Below are 23,582 nucleotides of genomic sequence, written 5' to 3'. Positions count from 1 at the left end.
CGTGGGTTAAAATTTGCCATAGTTGGGAATACAGAATATTAGAGGGGTATGTATCTTTGGCAGAGGTTACCATAAGTTACACAGGTCAGTAGGAAGTGACATACAGCCATCACGAATTCAGTGTTACAGACTTTACATAGTCTTTCATGCCATGAGATATCTGTTTGCCCACAGTAACTGATTTAAGCGTACATAAAATACCCATTCACTGTTAAAGTCAAAAGCATTGCATACCTACCTTGATTGGCATTCTCGTATTCATTGCGTAAAGTGGCGTAACTTCAGCAGCTATAACCAGTTCAGCAGTTATGTCGGATAATTATTCCTAACATTAATTGGATTTCATTTCAAGTTCCATGTCAGTACACTTGCCCTGAGTACTGGTTTATTAAGACTGTCATCCACATGTCTCCTACATCCATATATAAATATTGATTTAACTACTCTTATTTTTTACGTTGCTGTTTGATTTCAGTGTAGTGTGATGTTAAATGGCCAGTGTCCGTCTTGATGGTAGTGAGGTAAAGGCTCAGATTAGCTTCAGAGTGTGCATTTTATGCATTTTCCTGCAACAAATTTATGTAGAAAAAAGATAAGTAAATTAGTGCAGCACCTGTTTGTTATGGTGGCTGATTCGGGCCATCGCTTTATCGCCCTGTAAAATCAAGGCGACATTGCGACAAAGCGATAGCACGACACGACATTGCGATACGCCGACACGATATAGCGATATTGCGATACGGCCAGAAAACGAAATAGCGAAAACCCGACACGATATAGCGATAACACGACACGAAATGGCGATATCACGACACGAAATGGCGATAGCAAGACACGAAATGGCGATAACTAGACACGAAATCGCGATATCCCGACACGAAATGGCGATAAAACTGGGCGACATTGCGATATGGCGATAACGCGAAAAGGCGACATTGCGATATAGAGACACGATATGGCGATACAGCGACATTGCGATATTGCGATATTGCGATATTGCTTCCTTTCCATTTATCAAATATGGAAAAGCGGGTAAGCTGATTCAGTTTTAGAATGTGATAGGTGGAGTATGTGAGATAGACGCATTTGTAAAACCATCCACTTTACAGAAATAGCTATAGCTCATCCAAAAGCACGATGAGTGATGACATATTTCAAACTGTGATAGTTGTGCAGGCCATGGTCATGCTAACTTTGTAGGCTATAGGATTTCACCAGAACGGATTTGGCATCATACCGTGCCTTTTTTTCTTCTTTACGAAATGAGAATATGATCATAAAGAAAAGTTGTAGAAGACTTTATATTCTTGTATCTATAAATAAGAAAATATTACATTGTACACTGAATTAATTTCAGTAAGTATAGTAAGTCACTCTCAGAATTTAAAGAATTTAAAGCAAAATATATTTGACGCCGAATACAGTATTGTGGACCCACTGATGACCTTCAGGCGTTTGAGGAGACAGCCCAATTAAACAGTCCGAGATACAATATTACACATGATTAGATTAAACAATTTGATACAAAATTGGGTTGAATTGACTTTAGTTTAGGTTTGTTGAGGCTAGAGCAATAGAATTTGACTGGAAAGGTACAATTTACAGGGATGTAAAATTAATGTTTTTGGGGTGAAACATCTAGTTAATAAAATACAATGTATATGATTAATGCACATGGGTTTCAATCTGTCTCTACAGATATTTATGGATTAAGAAAGTGTAGGTCTTGTAGTTGTTATAGCATGATCCCTCTGGTAAACGATTTGGAAACAAACAGATAAAAACATGTATGTTTGTTTGTTTGTTTGCTTTCTGACCATGTCAATGTTGTATTTGAATGGTGGGGTGGTTATTACTATTTAAAACGTACCTCTTATGTCTTACCATCTGTGTAACTGCGGCGTCATATTACCACTAACTAAAGAATAATGGAACAAAGTCGACACATTGTTCCATACATAAGGACAAAAAATATTACACTAAATGTAGAAATGTTTGAGATATTTACCGATTTTCTCTAAATAGACATTAGCAGGGTTGGGTGTTACCAAAATGTTCGTATAGCGATGTTTTGTGATATACGTCGGCGTACTGCAATATGTATTGCAATACATTGTGAAAGTGGAACGCATGGTTTAAGGTCATGAAATTACTGTTTCATTTCTTTTGAAACAATGCCACTAGCCAGTTAGGAATCAGGTGTGATTGTAAGAGAGATCAAATGAACATGTTTCTGAATGCTTTGCTCTAATGTTTGGAACTCGAGAAAAAGCGTCTGCAGCAGGGTCCCCCATTTCGGTTTGTTTATCCCCACAAGAAGTGCCCCGCCAATCTATTTTCTTTGATTCACATGGTTTAAAATTCATGCTAGTACAATCACATGACCAATTAACATTTTCGAAACTAAAAATATTCGGTTTAAACAGTATTTATTCAAAATAAAAGAAGAAAAGACATCAGAAAGACAACGGAGAACCCACAAAAAGGAATGGCAAACAGATCGAACAAGGCCTGTACTGATGTCTCTCCCAAGAGAAAACAGCTTAAACGAATTAAACACGATTAAGAGATTGTAAAAGGATGTATAATTCAATGAGTCAATTTTCAAAACCAAGAAAACGAGTTTATGTGTTATTTAACCATACGTTTGGAGTTGAATTATGAAATGATAAATGGATGTAAGAAGTAATTCTGCATGAATATTGGATACGTTATCTTTGCCACAGATTATTTCTTCAACAGAGAATCTATTGCGGTAGAAGTACTGGTTATATTATGTCTGATATGACGAAATACAGGGCAAAAAGTGAAGTACGGGGTATCTTCTGTTAAAAAGCCACATTGGTATGAACTATTTTCTTTTTACGTCTTTCGAAATGGTGTAAGTTTAAAACACTACACCCAGTCTCAGTTTGGACATGATAATTTGGAAAAAGCGCGTGGCAATAATTAAAGTATTTATAGCTCTGAAAATGAGAGTGTAATAAGTAAGATATAATTTAAATTTAGACAATAACTCTGCCGATTTACATATTCGTCCAGATTATTGTAGCCTTGTATGACTAATGGAAGAAGAGAGTGTTATAGTGTTAAACTCGTCTAGATGTTTTTGTTCTGGCTGTCTTGAGTATCTTTGGCATTATGAAGGCAATAGTGAGTATTTTTGCCCACTTCTTGTGGAGCTGATCTTGTTAAGTACTCTGGCGTTAAGCCATGTACCATCTTATCAAAAATAAACAATTTATGATTCTTTCTCCTTTGAAAGAGAGATGGCATACATGTTTCTTCGTCATTTGTTTAATGACTGATACCCATGATGGCCTCGCTTAAGGTACGATGAGCATCAAGGTGTAATCTTTCTAGTACTGATCCTTGTTCTTGGGATCAGTTGTCCCAAATGAAGTCAAAGTATTCAAAGACAGGAAGGAGGAATGTTATATACAGTCTTTCTGTTTAGTTTATTAGTTCATATTTAAGACTCCAAAAGCAATATATTATAGGACTAGTTTCTTTACTTGATATTCGATTTGCATATTCCATATACCATTGCTTTGAAATCGTAGCCCTAAATGTTTATGCTAGTCATCCATCATTAAATCTGTTTTCGCTCTAGGTATTGTCTTTCAGTGAATAACGTAGTCACTGGTTTGGGGGGATTAAACGACACCTGCAATTCATTTCTTCATTCAGACAGATTAGCAAGATCACTGTTCAGTATTCTTGTTGCAACGGTGGGGTTACGTATGATTATGTAAAGGGAGGTATCATCAGCAAATAAAAGTATGTTGCTTGATACCAATAAGTGATTCATTTATCTAAACAAGGAACATAAGAGGACCCAATACGGAGTGTATTAATATATAATAATATAAAGGAAATACGAATATTATTAGTAGTTTGGCTACATCACAAAAATGGCAGATCGTATCGGGTGAACCGGTTTGCGAAATATAGTACTGTGAAGCTCGTATGGCAATATAACGGTTAAGCGGTATTATCGGCCACGTCCACAAATTAATCATTGTCGTACTTTAAAACGAACTTCTAAGCTACAACCAAATCGAGAAAGTGTTAACTTTAACAAGTAAAAGATAAGGTTCTAATTTTAAATAAATAAATAAATAAATAAATAAATAAATAAATAAATAAATAAATAAATAAATAAATAAATAAATAAATAAATAAATAAATAAATAAACATGAGATATTACTAGAATGCGCACGTAAAGCACGTTCTTCATCCAGTATATACCAGTCGGCGGCAGGATGATGTGCTCTGAACGAGCCTAGCACATTTAGGTATACTAGTATATTTCAAAATTGCACTTTGTGCATTATGAACTGATAAAAATCATGACATTAGTACTAAACATTAACTTGACACGGCAAGACGTAGACTTTCGGAAAACTTGAAATCAGCTTCATTAATCCTTTTGTGCATATTACCATGGCCACACATGAGTTTAACTGTTTGTTTCCAAATCGTCTTCCAGAGGCATCATGCAATAACAACTACAAGACCCAGACTTTCTTAATCTATAAATGTCTGTAGAGATAGACTGAAACCCATGAACATTAATCATGTAAATTATTTTTTATTAGCCAGATGTTTAATCCCATACTTCACATATTAGATTCTAAAAGTGAATAAACTTATCCACTTTTCCACATTTCACAAATGTATGGTGGCTGATTCGGGCCATCGCTTTATCGCCCTGTAAAATCAAGGCGACATTGCGACAAAGCGATAGCACGACACGACATTGCGATACGCCGACACGATATAGCGATATTGCGATACGGCCAGAAAACGAAATAGCGAAAACCCGACACGATATAGCGATAACACGACACGAAATGGCGATATCACGACACGAAATGGCGATAACAAGACACGAAATGGCGATAACCCGACACGAAATGGCGATATCACGACACGAAATGGCGATATCCCGACACGAAATGGCGATAAAACTGGGCGACATTGCGATATGGCGATAACGCGAAAAGGCGACATTGCGATATAGAGACACGATATGGCGATACAGCGACATTGCGACATAGCGATACAGCGACATTGCGATATTGCGATATTGCTTCCTTTCCATTGATTCAGTTTTAGAATCTGATAGGTGGAGTATGTGAGATAAACGCATTTGTAAAACCACCCAGTTTACAGAAATAGCTATAGCTCATCCAAAAGCACGATGAGTGATGACATATTTCAAACTGTGATAGTTGTGCAGGCCATGGTCATGCTAATTTTGTACTCTATAGGATTTCACCAGAACGGACTTGGCATCATACCGTGCCTTTTTTTTTCTTCTTTACGAAATGATCATAAAGAAAAGTTGTAGAAGACTTTTTATTCTTGTATCTATATATAAGAAAATATTACATTGTACACTGAATTAATTTCAGTAAGTATAGTAAGTCACTCTCAGAATTTAAAGAATTTAAAGCAAAACATATTTGACGCCGAATACAGTATTGTGGACCCACTGATGACCTTCAGCGTTTGAGGAGACAGCCCAATTGAACAGTCCGAGATACAATATTACACATGATTAGATTAAACAATTTGATACAAAATTGGATGGAATTGACTTTAGTTTAGGTTTGTTGAGGCTAGAGCAATAGAATTTTACTGGAAAGGTACATGTACGGGGATGTAAATGTTTTTGGGGTGAAACATCTAGTTAACAAAATACAATGTATATGATTAATGCACATGGGTTTCAATCTATCTCTACAGATATTTATAGATTAAGAAATTGTAGGTCTTGTAGTTGTTATAGCATGATCCCTCTGGTAAACGATTTGGAAACAAACAGATAAAAACATGTATGTTTGTTTGTTTGTTTGCTTTCTGACCATGTCAATGTTGTATTTGAATGGTGGGGTGGTTATTACTATTTAAACCGTACCTCTTATCTCTTATCTCTTACCATCTGTGTAACTGCGGCGTCATATTACCACTAACTAAAGAATAATGGAACAACGTCGACTCATTGTTCCATACATAAGGACAAAAAATATTACACTAAATGTAGAAATGTTTGAGATATTTACCGATTTTCCCTAATAGACATTAGCAGGGTTGCGTGTTATCAAAATGATCGTATACCGATGTTTTGTGATATACTTTGGCGTACTGCAATATGTATTGCAATACATTGTGAAAGTGGAACACATGGTTTAAGGTCATGAAATTACTGTTTCATTTCTTTTGAAACAATGCCACTAGCCAGTTAGGAATCAGGTGTGATTGTAGGAGAGATCAAATGAACATGTTTCTGAATGCTTTGCTCTAATGTTTGGAACTCGAGAAAAAGCGTCTGCAGCAGGGTCCACCATTTCGGTTTGTTTATCCCCACAACAAGTGCCCCACCAATCTATTTTCTTTAATTCACATGGTTTAAAATTCATGCTAGTACAATCACATGACCAATAAACATTTTCGAAACTAAAAGTATGCGGTTTAAACAGTATTTATTCAAAAAAAAGAAAAGACATCAGAAAGACAACAGAGAAAACCACAAAAAGGAATGGCAAACAGATCGAACAAGGCCTGTATTGATGCCTCTCCCAAGAGAAAACAGCTTAAACGAATTAAACACGATTAAGAGATTGTAAAAGGATGTATAATTCAATGAGTCAATTTTCAAAACCAAGAAAACGAGTTTATGTGTTATTTAACCATACGTTTGGAGTTGAATTATGAAATGATAAATGGATGTAAGAAGTAATTCTGCATGAATATTGGATACGTTATCTTTGCCACAGATTATTTCTTCAACAGAGAATCTATTGCGGTAGAAGTACTGGTTATATTATGTCTGATGTGACGAAATACAGGGCAAAAAATGAAGTACGGGGTATCTTCTGTTAAAAAGCCACATTGGTATGAACTGTTTTGTTTTATATGTCTTTCGAAATGGTGTAAGTTTAAAACACTACACCCAGTCTCAGTTTGGACATGATAATTTGGAAAAAGTTGGATAATTTGGCAATAATTAAAGTATTTATAGCTCTGAAAATGAGAGTGTAATAAATAAGTAAGATATAATTTAAATTTAGACAATAACTTTGCCGATTTACATATTCGTCCAGATTATTGTAGCCTTGTATGACTAATGGAAGAAGAGAGTGTTATAGTGTTAAACTCGTCTAGTTGTTTTTGTTCTGGCTGTCTTGAGTATCTTTGGCATTATGAAGGAAATAGTGAGTATTTTGCCCACTTCTTGTGGAGTTTATCTTGTTAAGTACTCTGGCGTTAAACATGTACCATCTTATACAAAATAAACAATTTATGATTCTTTCTCCTTTGAAAGAGAGATGGCATACATGTTTCTTCGTCATTTGTTTAATGATTGATACCCATGATGGCCTCACTTAAGGTACGATGAGCATCAAGGTGTAATCTTTCTAGCACTGATCCTTGGTCTTGGGATCAGTTGTCCCAAATGAAGTCACAGTATTCAAAGACAGGAAGGAGGAATGATATATACAGTCTTTCTGTTTAGTTTATTAGTTCATATTTAAGCCTCCAAAAGCAATATATTTTAGGACTAGTTTCTTTGCTTGATATTCGATTTGCATATTCTATATACCATTGCTTTGAAATCGTAGCCCTAAATGTTTATGCTAGTCATCCATCATTAAATCTGTTTTCGCTCTAGGTATTGCCTTTCAGTGAATAACGTAGTCACTGGTTTGGGGGGACTAAACGACACCTGCAATTCATTTCTTCATTCAGACAGATTAGCAAGATCACTGTTCAACATTCTTGTTGCATCGGTGGGGTTACGTATGATTATGTAAAGGCAGGTATCATCAGCAAATAAAAGTATGTTGCTTGATGCCAATAAGTGATTCATTTATCTAAACAAGGAACATAAGAGGACCCAATACGGAGTGTATTAATGTATAATGATATAAAGGAAATACGAATATTATTAGAAGTTTGGCTACATCACAAAAATGGCAGATCGTATCGGGTGAACCGGTTTGCGAAAAGTGTACCGCAATATATAGTACTGTGAAGCTCGTATGGCAATATAACGGTTAAGCGGTATTATCGGCCACGTCCACAAATTAATCATTGTCGTACTTTAAAACGAACTTCTAAGCTACAACCAAATCGAGAAAGTGTTAACTTTAACAAGTAAAAGATAAGGTTCCGATTTTAAATAAATAAATAAATAAATAAATAAATAAATAAATAAATAAATAAATAAATAAACATGAGATATTACTAGAATGCACACGTAAAGCACGTTCTTCATCCAGTATGTACCAGTCGGCGGCAGGGATGATGTGCTGTGAACGAACCTAGCACATTGAGGTATACTAGTATATTTCAAAATTGCACTTTGTGCATTATGAACTGATAAAAATCATGACATTAGTACTAAACATTAACTTGACACGGCAAGACGTAGACTTTCGGAAAACGGGAAATCAGCTTCATCCTTTTGTGCACATTACCATGGCCACACATAATTTTAACTGTTTGTTTCCAAATCGTCTTCCAGAGGCATCATGCAATAACAACTACAAGACCCAGACTTTCTTAATCTATAAATGTCTGTAGAGATAGACTGAAACCCATGAACATTAATCATGTAAATTGTTTTTTATTAACCAGATGTTTAATCCCATACTCCACATATTAGATTCTAAAAGTGAATAAATTTATCCACTTTTCCACATTTCACAAATGGAAAGGGAGCAATATCGTCATATCGCAATGTCGCTGTATCGCCAAATCGCATTGTCGCTGTATCGCTATATCGCTGTGTCGCTATATCGCAATGTCGCTGTATCGCTTTATCGCAATGTCGCTGTATCGCCATATCGTGTCTCTATATCGCAATGTCGCCTTTTCGCGTTATCGCAATGTCGCTGTATCGCCATATCGTGTCTCTATATCGCAATGTCGCCTTTTCGCGTTATCGCCATATCGCAATGTCGCCCAGTGTTATCGCCATTTCGTGTCGTGATATCGCCATTTCGTGTCGTGATATCGCCATTTCGTGTCGGGTTATCGCCATTTCGTGTCTTGTTATCGCCATTTCGTGTCGTGATATCGCCATTTCGTGTCGTGTTATCGCTATATCGTGTCGGGTTTTCGCTATTTCGTTTTCTGGCCGTATCGCAATATCGCTATATCGTGTCGGCGTATCGCAATGTCGTGTCGTGCTATCGCTTTGTCGCAATGTCGCCTTGATTTTACAGGGCGATAAAGCGATGGCCCGAATCAGCCACCATACAAATGGAAAGGGAGCAATATCGTCATATCGCAATGTCGCTGTATCGCCATATCGTGTCTCTATATCGCAATGTCGCCTTTTCGCGTTATCGCAATGTCGCTGTATCGCCATATCGTGTATCTATATCGCAATGTCGCCTTTTCGCGTTATCGCCATATCGCAATGTCGCCCAGTTTTATCGCCATTTCGTGTCGTGATATCGCCATTTCGTGTCGGGATATCGCCATTTCGTGTCGTGATATCGCCATTTCGTGTCGTGTTATCGCCATTTCGTGTCGCCGTATCGCCATTTCGTATCGTGTTATCGCTATATCGTGTCGGATTTTCGCTATTTCGTTTTCTGGCTGTATCGCAATATCGCTATATCGTGTCGCCGTATCGCAATGTCGTGTCGTGCTATCGCTTTGTCGCGATGTCGCCTTGATTTTGCCGGGCGATAAAGCGATGGCCCGAATCAGCCACCATAGTTTGCGGTGCCGATAGGATACTCTAATGGTTATATCGTCCTTTCGTCACAATCAAACCCGAGTTCGACTCGCCTGCATGGTTTCATAAGACCCAGTTGCTTACAGCATCACATTGAATAATGAAAGTGAAAGTGAAATAGTTTCTGTAACATTTTTGTTGAATTGGTTTTTACTGATGATGTAACTGAAATAGTATTTATAAAATACAATATTAACAGGATGTTTTATTTCTGACGGTTCAATGAAATAGTATTCATAAAATACAGTATAAACAAGTAAAGTACAGAACTGGAAAACACGATGTTTTATTGTGGTTGGTTTTCAGGTGAGCTCCTTCCTATGACTTTATTCCTGTGACTTTTTTTCTATCACCTTCAGATTTAGGGTAATCTTTTGGGGTAGACCACAGGCGAATATCCAAGTCACTCAACACCTGTATCTACCTGTATTTCCGGGTTCCGAATTGCTAATTATAAACTCCGCGTCATCCTGCGTGGGACGTATGCATGCGTGACAGTTTAAATTGATGCCATAAATACTACAGCGGTGAATCATTATGGGAGCGAGTCCCGTGAACCCTGTAAGGAGTATCATTGTACTGGCGGTACGGTTACCTGACGAGACGAAGACGCCAAACAGTTCTGAGACTCTAAATCCGTGTTTTACAAGAAATTATAGCATGGAAACGGTTAGAAACTGGGCCACTCTACTGGTCATTCTAGCAAGCGTTCCAGCATTGTGTCTCGCGCAATGTAAGTGTCTCCGATTTTCCTTCACCTGTTCAAGGTAACAGGTATTTGTAAACTCGTAACCGAATCTAGGTCATTTGCCTGAACAATATTCACAATTGTCATCCAGGACCGAACACAGTTAACAGCTAAATATTCGTGTTTGAATTTGTCAGATGCGTTTTCACACGTATTGGGTATCAGAAAATGCTTCGATCCGGCCTCTCTGCATTTGCTTCATGCCTGGTCAGTGAGTCAGCGATATAAGGAGGCATTGTTGATGCGAGGTGACAAGTTGACCCACACACCGTAGTTCCGTGTGCATTCGGAACGACAAATTCATTAGAGAAAAATAGTACGTTTCAAAATATCAACATTGAAATAAGTATAGTGTTCGGACCTTTACTCACAGTTAAACCCTTTGTTTCCAATCACATCCTTGGCGTGTGATATTGTTTTAACAATGCCTTGTAACGGGGAAAATGTGAACAATTGAAGCAACAATATATGACTATCTTGTTATACTATACACATGTCTAAACAGGTTGAAAATATTTTATCTTTTTAAATGTATACATATTTCGATAAATAAATGAGATTATTTGCAGGAATATAATGTATGTCGGTTAAAGGAATTTGCCCTCCATCCTCTCTCAGATGACCCGTGAAGGTCCCGGGGTAGAATAGGCCTTCAGCAACCCATGCTTGCCATAAAAGGCGACTATGCTTGTCGTAAGAGGCGACTAACGGGATCGAGTGGTCAGACTCGCTGACTTGGTTGACACATGTCATCGGTTCCCCATTGCGCAGATCGATGCTCATGTTGTTGATCACTGGATTGTCTGGTCCAGACTCGATTATTTACAGACCGTCGCCATATAGCTGGAATATTGCTAAGTGCGACGTAAAACTACACTCACTCACTCACTCTCTCAGATAGTTGTTTCATTCGATGGTAGGAAATGTTTGAAAAAGCATACATTTATTTGTGACTTACTGCCCCTTATTAAAATATTTATTGTTTTTCAAAAATTAAGATATTTATTGTCTTGTCCGGTGATTATTTACAGACGATGCACTCCCGGTAACTGTAATATTTCTGTGTGCAGTGTAAACCTGTACTCAATCAGTTTGAAAACCATAGCATGACCATTAATTAGACATTAGGTTCAAATCAAGGATAACAAGGATACTGGAGGTTCAATGACAACAGTGAATGAGTGAGATTAGCTTTACACCACACTCAGCAATATTCCAGCTTTATGGCAGTGGTCTGTAAATCATCGAGTCTGGACCAGATAATCCAGTAATCAACAGTACAAGCATTGATCCATGCAATTAGGATACAATGGTGTGTGTGTTTTGCAAGATTACACAGAGTTGTTTACTCGTAAATAATAGGAAACATCACCTGTCTGCATCTGTTGAGAATACATTGCTATTGCACAACCATTGGTCACATGATTTATGTATAAATGTCCTTGACCTTTGCTTGGTAGTTCATTAGTTCATGCATTGCATCACAGACTCCAAGGTCAGTGGTGACCAACATATTGATGTCATTTCACCTGATCAACCAGGGCTCCTATAAGGGCCGCATTGGTGTGTGTTCGGATAAAAAATATGCATAATACACTAGGAAATAATTTTTTTTAAAAAATTAGCAGATACGCACCACAGCAATGATGCATAGTATTAAATGTATTTATCTGAATAATGTGCTGTTTTATTGTTCAATGACCTGTTTAAACAAGAGCAGAAATGTTGTGGTGCATATATAGTAACAAAACACTAGATCACAAGTACTCATTTGAATTCCATTCAGTACTCTAAGTGTACTTTTAAGGTTTTCCAGTACACATGTCTTGACAAGATAAGGAGTATGTACTTCTGATTTTGAAAACTTACCAGGAGCTCTGCATAAGGTTGGTGTGTAGGTCTTTACAAGATATGGCATAGATAGCAAGCGGTCAGAGCATTCCCTTGTCACACCAAAGACTCGCGACATGAGTACAATGTGTGAAGCCCATTTCTGGTTTTTCCTGACATGAGTACAATGTGTGAAGCCCATTTCTGGTGTCTCCCGACATGAGTACAATGTGTGAAGCCCATTTCTGGTGTCTCCCGACATGAGTACAATGTGTGAAGCCCATTTCTGGTGTCTCCCAACATGATGTTGTGGGAATATTACTAAAAGTGTTGTAAAACTAAACTCACTCACTCCCTCTTTACAAGGTGCTGTCTCCACAACACTGGAATAGATGTGACATTCTGAACCATGTATTTTATATGACATTTGATCAAGTCACAGTGAAATATATACTTGCATTTCATTAATAATGCATATATATTCTTTAGAAATCTGTGGTTTGAATTGATTTTCAGCCACCCATGTTTGTTGTAAGAGGCTAACTGGATCATGTGATCATGCTTCCTGACTGTGTTGACACATGTGATCATATCCCATTTGTGTAGATTAATGCTTATGAATGTTGATGGTCACTGGGTTGGCAGATTCAGTTATTTACAGACTGCCACTATGCATCTGGAATAAGGAGTTAAATAACAAATAATCAAACAGCTTATATCCTGCAGAATAAAGATATATAACTTTTTTGTCAGGATTGACTATTTTTCTATCATATTTCCGACCCAGTAAACATATTACTCCAGGCTACATTATATCTGATAATGTAACAGATGGCTTGTTTCAGAGTTGACTAATTTTCCCATTTTATTTCAGTCCACGTGAATGTATTCCTCCAACCAACCAGCATAATTGATAACGTAACAGAAACGTTATTTGTAAGATGCTCTCTCACCGGCAGCAATGATGGGGTGTCACCTCAGTCAATCTATCTAAACTTCAATAAGACATCATCAGTGAGTACAAGTATACGTGCAAGTGTACAAGGCAGTGGGAATAATCCCACGTTGAGTCCTGACATCTCGGACAGAGCCACAGTGGAAGGGACAATCAACACAGATTTGGCTACATCTTCGTACTTGAACCTAAGGTTCAACAATGTATCTTGTGCAGATGTTGGGATGTACACATGCAAGTTCACATACCAGAATGGGACCACCATGACCAAGGAGACATCAGCACAGGTATCTGGATCGTGTGAGTTGGTTTTTAGTTTGTTATAAATCTAAGTTGTGACAATTCATTGCAATCCATGGACCGCTGATACAGCGAATCGCTACAAAGTTTCATATTGTTGCATAGCCCAAGATGATACTTCAAACTGGCCACGATGCATCCATGTTTACCTTTGAATATTGCAGAATTGTGATATCTGTTTTGCTATACTGTTTTTAAAATCATCACAAATTGTATTTTATAGTGTGACTGCAGTGACAGCGTCCAGCAACATCAGATATGAAAGATGTTTTGGATGTTTGGTTTCTGATCATAATAGTATTAATTGTTTTATTAATCTTGTCCTTGTTTTTGAAAAACAGAGGTACACTTCAGTTCCCTCACTTGGCTGTGCTCTTACATTTCTACCCCTTGTTTAGTAATTACTCACGTGAAATATGTTTTATTCAACATTTTAAGCACCACTCGTGGTATTCAGATCAGTCTTCTCCTCCATTACCCCTGCCAGCTTCCGGTTGAACGGAGTGACGGAACAAGAATAAGCAGAAATTAGAAAGAAATAGCAAATTGCCTAATTTTATCATGAACCTGTTGGGGTTTATATGTTTTGTCTGTCGTCGCTATTGGTAGAATTTTTGTAACATTTATTCTGCATATAAACACTTCTGGCACAATGGGCGAATGAAGCAGGGGAGGTAACTGTACGTATTCCATATAGAATAATACCCTCCTGTTCTTCACTCCGTTGAACCGGAAGCTGGAAGGGGGAATGGAGGTGAAGAACTGTCTGATATACCGAGAGTTGTTTCAAGCAACGTATGTTTCTAAATGTCATACATAAGTAGTCCATCTAAAAAAATAATCTGACAATCTGATTGTAGTTATTTTCTTTTCATTGAGATCAAGGGGGCAATTGTCAGACATGAGGAGAATTGTCATCATCATTGTGTGTGTTTTTTAAAAATTATATTCTCTCAGTGAAATTCAACATACTATAAACAAGATTAAGTATGAAAAAAACAATGAATGGTGATTTAGTGACAAGACTGGCTATATTTACAATCGATGTAATTAATTAACTAAATTTTCCCTGCAATGAGCAGATGATAGCATAAAAAAGCGAATTTCAAACAATTCAAAACAGCGAATTTTATCTTCAGGATGCATAAGGATGTGGTTTCGACATCAAAGTGAAGGTTGTAGAGGAGGGACTTATATTATATTGTATGATTTATGTAGGAATGTACCAAACATAGAATGCCTTCACAACTGACAGTTTGGTTACATGGTAACACGTTTTGTATAATGTAACAGCTGATGGCCAGGCAACAGGTGGATAAAAACAGCAGTCTGTGCATCAAAACACAAGAACCACACCTGTACCTGCACCATGTGTAATGAGTCTAATAAGGTCTAATCATTCATTTATGATTTTGACACCAATGACATTATTTCCAAGGAACATAAGCCATGGTGTGTTCGTTGTGGATATAGAACTCTTGATTAATGTGGATCTTTGAATCATTTTAATGCAAAAATAAATTAATTACTTTTGATATCAGTATTGTTTTAGCTATAAAACTACTTGACAAAACATTTCTTCTGATGAAAAAGTGGAAGGAAGAAAGGTTAAGTTTCATGTAAACATGCCCTTTAAGGAATGGAAGTTACGATCGCCAAAGCTTGTACTATATTCAGACTCTTGAGTACAGTTTTAGATAAACTCCTATACGATGCCGTCACATGACTTCACTTGGCGTGAATTTTAGGCACGAGCCATGTCGGTTGTTCAAAAGTAAAGTTTGAGTCGAAGTTCCTAAGTCTTGCTTGCATTATTTAAATTAGCTATGACAACGACGAAACATAACAAAGATCTGCAACTGTCATAGGTGTATTTTAAGGTATGGATGTTATTACCATCAAAGCGCTTCTACTGTCAAATATCTATGTTACGGTATAGATGCTATGATCACCTAAGTGCTCTGACTGACGTAAGTCTGTGTTAAGGCATTGAAGTTATGATCACCAAAGCGCTACAACCGTCGTAAGTCTGTGTTAAAGTCTGGAAGTTACTATCACCGAAGTGCTTGGACGATCATAGGTCTGTGTTTAGGTATCAAGGTGTTAAGGTCATCAAGATTACTTTGTACAGTGGTACCCTAATTGTATCAAACTGGATAGAAACAGAGCACCCAGTTTTGGTTGTGTCGTTGTATGATTACTCAGGTGTAATCAAGATTCTCTAACATTTCCACAGCCATGCCAGGTAGGATTGAAGTAAGACACGATCCCGTCAAGCAGAAATATGCTGTTGGAGAAACAGTGACCTTGTACTGTTCAGCCAAGGTCAGCAAGCCTGCAAGAGATTGGACGTGGCAGAAATTTGAAGGGGTGAGTGAAATTATCAGTAATGATATCAACAATAAAAATTTGTTATTGTGACAATGTTTATAACATGCAACTAAGAGGAATTTACTTTTGCAATACTGACCTGTTATGATATTGAAAATGAACATATACTAAACAGCAAAAGAAAAAAATGTGAAATCTCATGAAACTCCATTAAAGCCTTCATGTTTATGTTACCTATGTAAAATCTTTTCAAAAATCAGAGTTGCGTTTCTTTTGCGGTTGAGTATATTGTCATACTACATTACACTTAAGAAATAACTAACGAAGTATGAGAAATTACAGATTATCTGTTCCTGGTGAATTAATTGTGTCAGTTCTGGCGGACCTGCAGCATTCATTCATGAGGATCAGATAATTCATAAAATCTTGGAGCCAAGTAGGTTATTCTTTACATTAATAGGGAATGAGTGTAGTATTACGCCGCACTCAGCAATATTCCAGCTATATGGCGGCGGTCTGTAAATAATCGAGTCTGGACCAGACAATCCAGTGATCAACAACATGAGCATCGATCTGCGACATCGCCTCTTACGACAAGCAAAGTCACCTTTTATGGCAAGCATGGGTTACTGAAGACCTGTTCTACCCCGGGACCTTCATGGGTCATTACATTAATAGTTAACTTTCAAGATCTAGGTTAGAATTGGTTTTCAGATTGTGCAAGTGTTGGGGCACAAAAACATTCAGTCGATCAACAGTTACTCCACAATGAATGAAAAACAACTCAAAACATCAACAGACTTCTGACTTCCAACTGTGATTCCACACCACGTGACACAGGCCTGTCTTGTCTAAAAAATCCACCGAAGTCTCAGTCGAACCAGTCCCCGTCAGTCGTGTCCCGAATGAACTCACTTTCCCATGACATCCATGCTGTTCATACTCTCTTTTCTGGTCCAATTTACGGTGGAGTTTTCAACTTCACTATTTCAAATGATTCTTCTTTCAGACATCCACCTGCCCCCAAAAGGCATATTTTGCCTGTTGTGGGCTTAGGCTCGGACTAAGTTACTGTAGAGTTATCATTCCTGACAAGGACACTGACGCGAGCCAAAACTAGGTCACACTGTGTTTTCACAAAATGTTGACTAACATTGATAATTGTGAACCGTCTTCTTAGAAACCGGTTCACCTTTCCCGCGTTTTATGGTTCCCTTGAAGATGTTCACTGTTAATAGTTAACGTTCCAAAAAATTTACACTGTCAGGTTTTTGTCCTTTTGTATCCCACCACAGCCATCCACTTCTTGAGTAAATCTTAGTAAGGCTGCTCATATGCCATCTGTGGCTAAATATTAAACATGACATTGCAATCGTTAGAACTAAAACTCAATCTTTACAAGGTGATGTGGTTAATGAATCGCCACCAAATGAATGTGGAAACCAGTGAAATGTGATGTTTTTCATACCATCTTCTACTGTGCTATATTGTGGCTATATATATATACAGTTTGGTTTCATCCATGCATTAATACAAATCAGCTGATTACATCGTAAACACATTGCAAGATGCGACATGGAGTTCAGAAGTACTGGTTTCTCAGTTTAGTTACAGAATGGGTAATAAATAGAATAACCCACAAAGTACGAGTTATTACGGGAAATATGTCCCGAGTGAAATTAATGTTCACTGTCCTGAGCTTTAGCTTTTTCCGTAATCAATATCTACCAGTAGGATGGGAGATTCTACCAATAGAGAATCCAGTTGCAATATCTACTAGTAGGATCAGAGGCTCAACCAGTAGAGACTCCAATCACAATCTCCACAATCACAAGACTCTGATCGCAATTTCTACTGTTCCAAATTGCAGTGTCTTCCTTAACTTATATGTGGTTACATCAAATATTGATATCACCACTAACTTGGGTGAACCAACTGCAAACTTGATGCAGATGAATTGCGAGAAAATCATGCATCAAATTATTGAAAAGTATGTGCAAATATTGTGCAGGTGAACAGGTGTTTGGATGTGAACTTTTGTAAGGAGTTCACCAATTTTCTGTGACTTTTATAGTTTTTTAAACTCCTGACAATAATCTGTTCAACATTACAAATTTGTTTTACAGTACATCAGTTCACATGTAAACTATGCCTTTAAACAGTATGGAATATTTTGCAAAATTTAGTCTAGACCGGTTGACCTAAGTGGTATGAATGGTTATATTTACTCTAGTGAGTCTAAACTTTTGATGGGAAGGATATGTTAATTTGAGTAATGTCTTATCAGGTTAAGTGTGCCCAGGAAATGCAAGAAATTGCATATTTCCATCATGAAAAACATTTTTTGTGGAGGAGGCCCCTTCCAGACCCCCAGCGTCATGAGGGGCAAAACACTCATTTGCGTTTGGGACCCCAACTCGCGTATTTAGGGCTCCGACCTCATATAATTTTTTAGCCAGGCATTGTTGGCATCCCTGCTGTAAGCATGTCACATATTCATGGTGGTCAACCTTCTAAATGCCTTTCAAGAACTTGATGACGAGCTTGCCAGCAGATCAAGGTAAACTCATGTTGTGTCTTTTCCCATCAGGGGTCCTGGAAGCCATACACTAATGGAGTTTCCCAAGACCCTCCTGCTCTGGTGACGGACTGCGCCTACTATCGCACCACTTCCCTTGTATACAGGGTCACAGATGAGGATGAGACCAAGTTTCGCTGCATCATCGGCAGTGACATCGATACCTCCATGGAAACCAGCATCAACGGCGTTGTGAATGGTAGGTGGGCTGTATGTCAGCAGTGTTCGTGGTAGGTTTTGTACGGATGTCGGCGGAAAACTATTATGATTATGTAGTCCAAATCTTTTGCTCGTGAAATGTTCATTACACCCCTGAAGGTTATTGTTGTTTCATATATATTGCAGTTTTCAGGTACGTTTTAAGATTAAGTAGTCCAGAATCTATGCTTGCAAAACTTGTGCAAATTATTGTTTGTGTGTATTTTGCTTGAAAAAACACAGGTTTCTGCATTAAGGCAAACACTGGCCAGGTATCTGTTTAGCTGAAGTACTGGATTCAAACCCTCAAATTTAGAATGGTCACCTCTAATCACCATCAGATTAAGTCGTACATTTACTGTAGCTGTAGCTGCCACAAAAGTAACATGGACAATCATGTGAAATAAACATTTGAATTGAGTGCTGAGGCCAGACCAGTTTTGTTTCTTGTTTTGCAGATCCTCCTGCCATTTTTTTCAAGAATGAGAAAAGGCATTAAAGTTAATTTTGCCTGCTCAAGAAATGAAATCCTAATGTCTTTCTGAGCCAAAAATGTAAATTTACAAGACTTCTATTTTTGATATGGTATTCTGTCCCAATTGTACACTTAATAAACTGCCAGAAGTAAAATTTAGTATTTAGAAGGTATATTTCTGGTGACTTAAACTGGTGATTTATGGGACTTTTTTCCCCTCCTGCCTTTAGGTTTTCTGAGGATAGAAATCTGTAAAACAAGAAATAAAATTGACCTGGCCTCAGGATGAATAATGATCTAAGCCCAGGTTTTAGAAATTGAACAGGGTGTTGCAATCTCAGCTAAAATCTATTTTATTTAACAACCACACATTTAATGATTCTAAGATTCATATAATTCTCCTGTAAGTTTTCCTTGACCTCAAATCTTGCCAATACCAGATGTCCAACAGCTTTAGAATTTAGTCCAAACATGTATGTCATCATTTCAAATTGTAATCACTGCATATGTTCTGTGTATTTTAATTTGTTGACTACATATTACTTTGCTCTGTATTTCAGGTGGTCAGGACTTGATTATCTCCCCTGTGATTGTTATGCTGTCCATCATATGTGCCACCTGGCGGTGAGTGAGGACCAAGGGAGATAAGAAACATTTTCATTGTATCATTCAAGTATATCATTCCATTTATGTCCATTGCTAGGAAAATGTTTGAAAATGGTTAAATCTGAGTGGTGAATTGCCCAGTTTGCAATGTTTGCAACTGACAGCATCAAAGTTTTTTGCTGGGTGGAGAGGAGCCATCTGTAATTTAAACCGGGGCACCATCTTTCGGCATGGTGTTTTTCTAAAAAATTCTGTGCTTTTTCTGCCGGATTAAGTTTTTTAAAAATATTTTTGTACCACTGCATATGGCAAACAAAAAGGTACAGGAGATTCAGCTAACAATATTCAATACAACAAGGATTTGATTCTAAGGGAAGAAGCTGCATCTCAAACTATTATTGTTCATATTATAATATATCACAATATTGTGTTTCTGCTTTTACAGTATGGTTTTGAAAAATCAGACTATATAAAACTGTTAACATTGAAGCATCGATAAATCACCAGAAATGAGGGAATCATGTCTTGCTGATGGAGGTCACCACATCTTTGAAAGAAGGGAATATTTTGTTATAGGTATCAGTAAATATTTTATGGTGGTTACTCATCTTTCACCTCTCACCTGAGTAATAATAATAATAATAATAATATTACATTTGTTCAAGCCTTAACGTGAGTACAGTTGTATACAGCTGAAAAATATGGTGAAAATATCACACATCAAATTTTAGATAATGAAAACATGGCAGTGGGATAAATTTATTGGATGTTTATCCCTTAAGGGAATATGGTTTGTTATACTCCCATGTGACTGTTTACTCCTGTCAGAAGAGGGAATATTCTCTTGTGTTTGTTTTTCTTTGTTTGTTTGTGAATGCAACACTCAGCAATTTTCCAACTACATCATCATGGCCAGTAGGTAATGTCTGGACCACAGAATCCAATGATCAACACCATGAGCTTTGATATATACAGTTTTATGCATTAATCAACCAATCCAAAGATCCTGTCCACATGATCCCATTGTCTATTATAAGCACAGGCTACGGAAAAACAGCTGTTGCCCAGTTGTTCAAAACTTGGTTATCTTAACCGCTGATTAATTCGTTCTGGCATCTTTTACTTATATTACAGTGAAAACGCTAAAACATGTAACAGTACACAGGTAATCAGAATCATTGTGATTACTTACACCACATATTTATGTAAAAACAATCCCTGAATCAAGGGAAGGTGTTTTTAATTAATAGTCAGTTAGATGTACTTAATGGTTAAAAGATAACTGAGTTTTGAACAGCCGGGCCCAGATCTTCACAGGTCTTATCTGTATTCAACTTAAAAATATTAGTCTATAGTTTGTCTAGGTGATTTATTTGAAATGATGTAATTTGAAATTACAGTGATTTGGTGCTTGGTTGAAAAGATGAGTGCCCTTTGAAGATGTAGACTGCAAATCATTTTTGATATTCATGATAGTTATTTTGGTGTTTTCCTGTTTAGCATGTTTTCCTGTAACACCACAACAACTGGATCAGTGTCAGTGTTCTTTGTCGGAGCACGGTATGCGACTCCTTTGTAATGAAACATGTCTAATTATAGTAATAACCATGAAATGAGGCCGTTCATGTTTCCACACTGTGCAAACCTGCCACTGCCTCTGACATAAGATGTGCATGTTGTTAAGCAAGGAACAACTACACGTGAAACATATTTTGTGGGATAATTAGAAATTAATCCAAACATGTCTGGCTAACCTTTCCCCAAAACTGAGGTATCACTTGATTCATTTAAAATGATCATTACTGAGATCAGCGAACATGTTCAAATGATGCATTAACATTACATTTGGTAGATAGAATATCAGCTTACTTACTATTGTATACCTATACCTTTGTGCCAGTCATCTGTTATCATGCTAATTCAGTCTTGTTTTATTCAGTCTTTGATTTTAAGTCAAATCTGTCATCATGGATGTTTGCATTGGAGAAAAAGTTGAATGATGTATCAGTTGAAAAGTTTCAGTGACAGTTGAAAAATTTCAAAGATATTTCAGTTGAAAATTTTCAATGACATCAATTAATTTATAGTGTGCCCATGAGAGAATAAAACCCAGATTTGTGTCAAGATAAGCAAGCACTTTATCCATTAGCCTTCCTCATATATGATGTTTGTATCATGTACAGTTACCTTGGACTTTGAGCATACTTCCTTGATGTCTGATCATTTGAAAATTGTATTAAAGGGGCACTGATGCGGAGCAATTTCCGTGGACTGGTGTAAACTTTTGTTATTGTTTTTCTACCGTGAGTACCCGGATGATATCCCACAATTCGTGACTGGTTCGTGACCTCTGCTGCGCATTCCGCAAGCGCAATTGACAGTTTAGTTATAGACAGATCAACTTAGGTGAAGTCATTTTTACTTCATTACAAATATATTATGAAAACAAATGAAACACTTTGAAGGTTAATCATCTGCCAGTGCTAGAAATGGTAAAAAACTATTAGGACAGAAAAATAACGAAGCCAATGTACGTCTCTATATTTTGTCTCATAATCCTAATTAGTTTATTGTCATATTTGTATGATTCTGAAAATTAATAAAAGAACACACGATCTGCTTATACTCATAGTAAATTTCTAACACAACAGCAACATTTATACATTGTATAGATTGCCAATGTGGATCCTATTTCACACACATACGCGATCTAGTGTGTGTTTTCTGTCATACAGATTCTGCTGAATGCTACAACAAATAAATTAAAACAAAATGCAAATAATGAATGTAAAACAGACTAATTTTATAGCAACAATGTCAGGCTACTACCTTGTTCAAGAATGTATCCATCAATATCCACGTAAAAGAAATCGTATTCCATTCATCTGCAGCTGGTAAATAATCCTGCTCTGTGTTGCGTGTCTTGCAACTGTCCAGTTTGCAAAAAAGTAACACATCATTTCACGTCTTTCGTTGGTGAAAACCAGATAAACCTCTCATTGGTCTCCCAAGATAGCACACCTGGCAACTAATTGTATGATGTCGACTATTCTAAGTAATTTAGTTAACCAATCAATCAATCAACGCAAGGGTGGTTAATTCTTTGAAGGGAGGATGTTGTTTTTACACTCACTCTTTACGACAGGGTGTAGTCATCTACACACACTGCCTTTTGACAAATCCGCTAGAAGATAAAAGTAATTAATCAATCAGTGTGTTATCGGTTAATCCTTTGATCGATGTTTGTTTTTGTAACGCAGCTGATAAACCCTCTTGCATCACTTACATGCACATATTACATAACATACAATACATTTGACATTACAGACCTTAATTTGTAATGTTGCGTATTTACTCCAGACAGGAGAAATGCCAAATGGGAACCTTTGTTGAGTAACCGAAGTGGTGTTACTGCTAATTATACCTGTTATAAATTCACTAATTGACCATCCAGAGAATGATGACAAATAACACGTGTAGGTTTACACCATCAAACGCGAGTTACAGCAAGGAAGATGTAATCTCTGTGTCGCGTGCAGCCTGAAAACACTTAGGGGCCGAAACTGTTTTGAGGATACCAACGGAATTTCGTTACATAAGGAATACACACAGGCATTTGCTGTGTACTTGGGTAAATAGGTGAAATAAGGGTTTTTTTACGTAAGACAATTTTCAGATTTCTCTACCAAAGGCAAAGTCGTCGTTTATTGTTTACGAATTCAAATAAATCAACTGTGTGTTTTTATTATCATAAATAATAAACCATTGTAGCTACCATAGCTACCCAAATTTACGTGTGA

The 23,582-nt window shown here is 37.1% G+C and overlaps 1 protein-coding gene across 1 annotated transcript; it reads left to right on the top strand.

The window, feature by feature from the left end:
• The first annotated feature begins 10,307 nt into the window (after positions 1-10,307).
• Positions 10,308-20,248, top strand: LOC137287642 (uncharacterized). Its single transcript, XM_067820028.1, has 5 exons — positions 10,308-10,494; positions 13,214-13,594; positions 15,831-15,964; positions 18,516-18,702; positions 19,737-20,248. The coding sequence occupies exons 1-5, from the start codon at positions 10,422-10,424 to the stop codon at positions 19,802-19,804; spliced, it is 843 nt and encodes a 280-aa protein (XP_067676129.1). The 5' UTR covers positions 10,308-10,421; the 3' UTR covers positions 19,805-20,248.
• The last annotated feature ends 3,334 nt before the right edge of the window (positions 20,249-23,582 follow it).

The sequence above is a fragment of the Haliotis asinina genome, chromosome 1 (assembly GCF_037392515.1).
Source record: "Haliotis asinina isolate JCU_RB_2024 chromosome 1, JCU_Hal_asi_v2, whole genome shotgun sequence".
In the NCBI taxonomy this organism is placed as follows: Eukaryota; Metazoa; Mollusca; class Gastropoda; order Lepetellida; family Haliotidae; genus Haliotis; species Haliotis asinina.
Note: the sequence above shows the minus strand (reverse complement) of the source record. Positions and strands in the feature narration are given on the sequence as shown.